This window comes from Pistacia vera, unplaced genomic scaffold (genome assembly GCF_008641045.1).
Source record: "Pistacia vera cultivar Batoury unplaced genomic scaffold, PisVer_v2 Contig543, whole genome shotgun sequence".
In the NCBI taxonomy this organism is placed as follows: Eukaryota; Viridiplantae; Streptophyta; class Magnoliopsida; order Sapindales; family Anacardiaceae; genus Pistacia; species Pistacia vera.
Genome location: NW_022196383.1, coordinates 344,832 through 352,663, shown reverse-complemented (window position 1 = coordinate 352,663; position 7,832 = coordinate 344,832). Strand labels below are relative to the sequence as shown.

The 7,832-nt window shown below is 32.7% G+C and overlaps 1 protein-coding gene and 1 long non-coding RNA gene across 2 annotated transcripts; one reads left to right on the top strand and one right to left on the bottom strand.

Annotated features, from left to right (window-relative positions):
- Positions 1-4,508: 4,508 nt before the first annotated feature.
- LOC116107623 (cytochrome c oxidase copper chaperone 1-like) lies at positions 4,509-5,682 on the bottom strand. Its single transcript, XM_031393916.1, has one exon. The coding sequence runs from the start codon at positions 4,945-4,947 to the stop codon at positions 4,705-4,707; it is 243 nt and encodes an 80-aa protein (XP_031249776.1). The 5' UTR covers positions 4,948-5,682; the 3' UTR covers positions 4,509-4,704.
- Positions 5,683-6,416: 734 nt separating this feature from the next.
- On the top strand, positions 6,417-6,892 carry LOC116107624. The gene is made up of 2 exons (XR_004124500.1): positions 6,417-6,501; positions 6,608-6,892. It is a non-coding gene; the product is annotated as an uncharacterized LOC116107624 (long non-coding RNA).
- Positions 6,893-7,832: the final 940 nt, after the last annotated feature.

The following is a 7,832-nucleotide window of genomic DNA, read 5'->3' as shown; positions in this document are numbered from 1 at the left end:
GGTGATCAATTAAAAAAGAAAAACCATATATTATTTCCCAGAACCAGTAATCATCCAGAGGAATAAGTCATATTGCAACTCAGATTTTTCTTGGCAGCCAAACAAAAACATTGATATAGACGTGTATGGGAGAGAAAATGAGAGGAAACAAGGAGGATAACCATGATTATTTATTTATTTTTCTCTGAATCTTGAGGATAAAAAGATTGAAAACATGTATGTATGGCTGCACCTTTTTTGACAACAACATTGGCTAGTTGAAGAAGCAGTTGCTTGCAAATCCACTAAGCTCTTCTGTTTCTTATCTATTTCTTTTCTTCTTCTTTTTTTTAATCACAAATTTTTTTATGATGGGGTGTTCTGCTAGTTTGTACGTACTTCAACTAATCTTTTACGATTCTGAAACTGTTAATCAGGATATCCGGACCAACTTATGTGCACTTTAACTAATCTTTTAGGACCCTAAAACTATCAGTAGGTAAGAATCCACTCCTCTTAAAAGTCAAGATAAATCAAACTCAAGACCTCTTAAATAATACATCTAAAAATCGTAGTTGACTACGCGATTAGTATGTGGTTGCATTGCAATTCGAGAGAATCTTTTCTTTATTTTTTCCTGCCATTAATTAGAGCCTGGTATTTTTCTTTTTCTTGCTATCCCATCGATACCTTCAAAAATTTGCTTGTATATATGTGACTTGGATACGCAATATCTTTAATTCGATGCCCAATATCTTAAAGTTTTGTACTCTCTTACTGTATTTTGACCCTTAATAAATTCCATACGCCACCTCTTTAAAATTTTCATTAATTAGCTAGATATAATCCAGTCAAATCAAATTAATGACCATTTATTGAGGGAGTTCCTTGATGACTCTCTGTAAAATACCTGTTTAGGAAGACATTTCCAAATAAATCATAAGCTAAACTTAGATTTAGAATTTCATTTATATAAATTCAAAGTTAATTAGTATAATATATAGTTAATAAGAGGTTAATTATCATGGTGGTCACGTCCCTGTTACAAAAAAGAGAGGCTAAGGCTTGAGCTAAAAAGAGGGCAAAAAAAAAAAAAAAGGAGAGAAGTTGACATGAGAGGAGGAAACGAAGCCAAACATCTTCCATTATTAAGATTCCTCTAGACTTTTCCTCGAGAGGCGTGTGCTCCTCTCATGCCCAGCTGGGCCCGCCGCCCAAGGTGAAGTTGACACTATCCAATTGCACCGCCTCTCCCCTCCCCTTTAAATACGGGCCGTGCTGCAACGCTTCGAGATATAAGCATTCATACAAATTCATCAGCTTACTCAAAAACACTTTCAAGTTTCAGTTTTTCGAAGTTCAACAACATGTCGGACTGCGGCAACTGCGACTGCGCTGACAGGACCAAGTGTGTGTAAGTGATTCGTATCTCCATATTATTAAACTTTTGAGCACGACCCGTTTGTTGTAATTTATGTTATGATTCGATTATTATTATGTTGTGGCTATGTTCTTATTTGTGCATGGTTTCGGAGCTCATGTTGTTTGGAGTTCGTGCCTTTGTTTTGTTATTGAGCTGATGATCATGCTATGAAGCAAATAGCTGGTCCGTTGTCTTGCTTCTTTTATATGATGTAAACGTACTGTATAACCGACGCCATTTTTAGCGTCAGAGGAAATCCTCTGTATCATGTGTTGGTGGAGGTACTGTATATACCAACACCATTTTTAACGTTGGAGGAATCCTCGTCGATACAAAATAGTTTTCCTGTTATTTAAGTTAATGGGAAATAGAGGTTTGCATGTAGCTGCATGCTGAAAATGTCTTGAGTTATTGCTTGAAAGTTACGTGATCATATTACTAACAGTACCAAATTTTTCGGATTTGCAGGAAGAAGGGAAGCAGCTATGTTGCTGACTTCGTTGAGACTGAGAAGAGGTACTTTCTTCCCTATGGGTCCAATCATAGTCTTTTGTTTCTCTTTGATATTCTTGGTTTTGGTCATGGTGCATGAGCTGATACAATCTGGTTCTTATTCTTGCAGCTACACCACCACTATTGTCATGGACGTTCCGGCGGCAGCTGAGAACGACGGGTGCAAGTGTGGCACCAGCTGCGCTTGCGTGGACTGCACTTGTGGTGGTCATTAAGCTAAATACTATGTTTAACAACAATTTCAAGTGACTGAAATTGTTGGAATAATGTAATCAGTGATAATAACACGTGTGAAGTGTGTGTGAGTGTGTCAGTCATACTTGTATTTCCTTTCCATAATCATGTAATGGCCTTGGCCTTTTGTGGTTTTTAATGTATTGCTGTTATTAGTATACACTCTGCTCTCCCTTGCCTCTCTTTACTTCATAATTAACCACAATAAGTAACCTAACAAAGTCACTAATAAAATAATTTATTAAAAAAGATTTTATCAAACACCGACATGCTTTACTTGACCAAAATTAAAATATTGACTATAATTAAATCAAAGCGATCCTGAAACTGAGTCATAAGTTGTTATTGGAAACTATCATCATAGGAAAAGGCATTTTATCTCTTATCTCCACTAAGGTTTAAAGAAATATCAACAACACCTTATTAAAGTATTAGAATCATCACTACCTCTCTTGAGATCTCATAAAATCATCATTTACATTTTATGGTCAAAAGGAGGTAAATGGTGATTTTCTAAATCTGAAGAGAGGTTACTAATGATTTCTCATACCTTAGAGGTTTGTTGATATTTCCTTGAACTTCAGGGGAGGTAAGAGATAATTACTCTTAAGAAAAATAGCCGAAAAATATACAGAACATATATAATGAGAAGAAACTGGCTTCCTCAAGAACCCACTTCTGATTTATCAACAACATTAGGGTAAACTAAAACGAAGATCATACTGAAAAATGGTTTAGTTTTGTTGTATTGGTTTATGCAAGTTTCCTCTTTAAGTTTAATGCCCAATTGTTTAAGATCAGGGTCGGCCACAAAAGTTTTATGGTGCTCTTTATTTTAAAGAACATATTTCATATAAATAAAAAACATCTTCATTAATTTCTAAATATAAGTTTTATGGTGCTCTTTATTTTAAAGAACATATTTCATATAAATAAAAAATATCTTCATTAATTTCTAAATATAAGGAACAGAATTTTTATTCAAATCTAATAAACACTTTAAATCTAGAGAATCTCCAAATGACTCTTTATATAACCCAAACTTTTTATTATAAAAAGTTTATTTATAGAAACAAGAGTCCAACAATTCTTTATTCTTTAAATATAAATTAAAGAGTGAGTTTTACGTATTTTATTTATGATTTATCTCTCCTATTAAGTTTTCTTCTTGAAAAAACACATTCTCTCTTCTAAAATTTAAAGAGTTTATCGGATTTGAATAAAATTTTTGTTTTTTATATTTAAAAATCAATAAAAATACTCTTTATTTATATGAAAAATGTTCTTTATATTATTGGAGATGCTCTTAATAAATATGCTCTTTATATTATTGGAGATGCTCTTAATAAATATGCTCTTTATTTTCAAGAAAGAGACTTAATAGAAGAGAGAATTAATAAATAAAATGTATAGAAATTTATAGTTTATTAATTAAAATTATGATAGAGAGTGAAACTTAAGAATATCTCCAATGGTGCTCTTTATTTTGAAGAGCATCTTCATTAATTTTTAAATATAAAGACTATAATTTTTATTCAAATCCAATAGACTCTTTAAATTTAATAAAGATGCTCTTTATTTTTAAAAAAGAGACTTAATGAGAAAGAGAATTAATTAATAAAATGCATAAGAATTTGTAGTTTATTAATTAAAATTATGATAGAGAGTGAAATTTAACTCTCTAAATGTGAAGAGTCAAACTCACTCTCTAATTTATATTTTAAAGATAAAGAGTCCAATGTTTTTATAGATAAACTCTTTATAATAAAGAGTTTGAGTCATATAAAGAGTCATTTGGAGATGCTCTAACACCATAGCCATATAATGGATAATCACTAAATGCAGTATGAGGTAGAGGTCCAAAAGTAAAAGAAATGCAAAAAGAACAAGTTCCAATGTACTGAATTTCTTTTTCCCAGAAATTTTTGGACAAATGCACTCTAGAAAGGGCTGAAGAGACCAGAAGCAACTTGGCATATGCTGTGTTAGCAGTTGTAAAAGATTAAACAAGGTGTCAATTTAGTCCTGGTTTGCTTCAAAACAAAGTGAAATTCATAGTAGTCTCTTGATTAATAAATTTAACATCATGTTCGAAACTCAAATCAACATAATAACCAGAATCAATGCAGGAAGATCTTTTTAGAGTAAGATCTATAAAGAAGAAAATTACACATGAAAGGTGAATGTTATGATCTGAGTTCTATAACCAACCAAAAATTATGCTTAAAATTAAGATGAATTAAGTATGCATCTAACTTTTGTTGCATCCAACACAGCCTATGATTAAGAATTAACAACAAAGATATAAGGAAAACCAATAAGGTATAAGATGAACACTAATACAAAAAGAATTGTGTCAATGTATTTCATCCTCTTTCAATTCAAATTATTTATAAAGGTAACAAAAATCATATAAAATACAAGTATTGCATTCAAAAGTCAAATACCAATTTCTTGCTTTATTTCTTTTGCAAATAATCTGCTATCTGCAATTGTAAAATTTTAATGTTGGTATACCCATCTGGTTTGAATTGTAAAAACTACCTCTATTAATCTCAAACATTAAAGCCCTCAGCACGAAGGCACATGCGATGAGCTTCTATCCATTTTGCACAAGCATCTTCACCATGCTCCACAATGCATTCATCTCTCAGCTTCTTAGTCTCAGGGCAGGCACAGCAGATCTTCTTCTTTGGCTTTGACTCTTGGTCAGGTTTTACGATTGCCAAACCTTGGTTTGGCTGAGACCCCGGCAAAGCTAAGGTAGAAGAAGCATCTTGCAGGGGCAGTCCACCCATTGTCACAAGTACTCGAAGAATTCAGAATGCTAGCAGAAGAAATAATAAGAAAAAAAAGGTGTGTCAATTCAAAGCAGAGAATAAGCTTGAGACAGCATGGTGGATAAACTCCAATATGTTGACTAAAGCTCTAACCAAACAAATATTTATTAATATACATAAAATCCGAATCTATGGATGATTATGGGCTCATAAAGTATGGTATTTTTGTACTTTTAGTTGGTTTCCATTCTTTACAGAAAAAGTAAGCTGATTATGTAGTGAAAACAACAAAAACCTAGTCAAAAAGACATGAAAATGAAATGATCAACCATAATAACATGTGGCATCACTGACAAAGAATCAAAAATTTCTTCAAACTTTCCTTCCCAAATTTTTTTGTAGGTCTTTTCCATATACCCCTTGGCCAATTCATTTCCTACGATCTTTTACTTGCAAATAATATCTCCCCTAAAATAATAAAAAAGAGTCAATACACACCAGGACTGCAAATCCTCTAATAGATCAACTGTGTCAAGGAAAATAAAAAGAGGCCTTATTCGCAGGCTCTCTAGAAAAACTGGTAATGAGGTAAGAGATTAACTATGGTTCTAAGAAACAACTGAATCTCAGAATGAGGTCCAGTACATGCTCTTCCAGTAAAAGGATCAAACATACCCCCACCATCCAGAGAGAGGAGAAAGAAAGAAAAAAAACTGAGTTCCATATCTATAGATCAACACCCCAAACCCTTGACCAGCAGTATCAATCTAATAAATAAGAAATCTGGAAAATTTTCAACCATAAGAATCACACCAATTTTTTTCCCGCAATCTTACCTTAAAAAAATAAGGCATCTAAAGAATACAGTACATAAAGAAAGGAACAATTCATTCCATAGACGACCAAAAAATGATGAACTTCCAGAATTATAACAACACAATATTCATTGATTTAAAGTTTGAGAAATTGCTAAACCAAAAACCTAGAAAGCCATATTAAAAAAAAAAAAAAACAGTTATTGATACGATAGCAAGGAATCCAAAAACTAAAATAAACGCCCCAAACCTTTTCCAGAAAAGATCACTTAAATGGATGTCATCTAACCTCAACCTACTGAACTGATCATCAATGAGAACTACGCTGTTCTTATTTGTGCATGGTTTCGGAGCTCATGTTGTTTGGAGTTCGTGCCTTTGTTTTGTTATTGAGCTGATGATCATGCTATGAAGCAAATAGCTGGTCCGTTGTCTTGCTTCTTTTATATGATGTAAACGTACTGTATAACCGACGCCATTTTTAGCGTCAGAGGAAATCCTCTGTATCATGTGTTGGTGGAGGTACTGTATATACCAACACCATTTTTAACGTTGGAGGAATCCTCATCGATACAAAATAGTTTTCCTGTTAAGTAAGTTAATGGGAAATAGAGGTTTGCATGTAGCTGCATGCTGAAAATGTCTTGAGTTATTGCTTGAAAGTTACGTGATCATATTACTTACAGTAGCAAATTTTTCGGATTTGCAGGAAGAAGGGAAGCAGCTATGTTGCTGACTTCGTTGAGACTGAGAAGAGGTACTTTCTTCCCTATGGGTCCAATCATAGCCTTTTGCTTCTCTTTGATATTCTTGGTTTTGGTCATGGTGCATGAGCTGATACAAACTGGTTCTTATTCTTGCAGCTACACCACCACTATTGTCATGGACGTTCCGGCGGCAGCTGAGAACGACGGGTGCAAGTGTGGCACCAGCTGCGCTTGCGTGGACTGCACTTGTGGTGGTCATTAATCTAAATACTATGTTTAACAATAATTTCAAGTGACTGAAATTGTTGGAATAATGTAATCCTTGATAATAACACGTGTGAAGTGTGTGTGAGTGTGTCAGTCATACTTGTATTTCCTTTCCATAATCATGTAATGGCCTTGGCCTTTTGTGGTTTTTAATGTATTGCTGTTATTAGTATACACTCTGCTCTCCCTTGCCTCTCTTTACTTCATAATTAACCACAATAAGTAACCTAACAAAGTCACTAATAAAATAATTTATTAAAAAAGATTTTATCAAACACCGACATGCTTTACTTGACCAAAATTAAAATATTGACTATAATTAAATCAAAGCGATCCTGAAACTGAGTCATAAGTTGTTATTGGAAACTATCATCATAGGAAAAGGCATTTTATCTCTTATCTCCACTAAGGTTTAAAGAAATATCAACAACACCTTATTAAAGTATTAGAATCATCACTACCTCTCTTGAGATCTCATAAAATCATCATTTACATTTTATGGTCAAAAGGAGGTAAATGATGATTTTCTAAATCTGAAGAGAGGTTACTAATGTTTTCTCATACCTTAGAGGTTTGTTGATATTTCCTTGAACTTCAGGGGAGGTAAGAGATAATTACTCTTAAGAAAAATAGCCAAAAAATATATAGAACATATATAATGAGAAACTGGCTTCCTCAAGAACCCACTCCTGATTTATCAACAACGTTAGGGTAAACTAAAACGAAGATCATACTGAAAAATGGTTTAGTTTTGCTGTATTGGTTTATGCAAGTTTCCTCTTTAAGTTTAATGCCAATTGTTTAGGGTCAGGGTCGGCCACAAAAGTTCTACATGTTATTTATTCCAAAAGGACATCATTCATATAAATAAAAAATATTTTCATTCATTTCTAAATATAAAAAACAAATTTTTTATTCAAATTCAATAAACTCTTTAAATTTAGAGAATCTTCAAATGACTTTTTATATAACCCAAACTTTTTATTATAAAGAGTTTATCTATAGAAACAAGAGTCTAACAACTCTTTATTCTTTAAATATAAATTAAAGAGTGAGTTTGACATATTTTATTTATGATTTATCTCTCCTATTAAATTTTCTTCTTGAAAAAATA

Coding starts and splice junctions, on each gene's coding strand:
- LOC116107623 (XM_031393916.1), bottom strand. CDS start 4,947: ATGGGTGGACTGCCCCTGCAAGATGCTTCTTCTACCTTAGCTTTGCCG.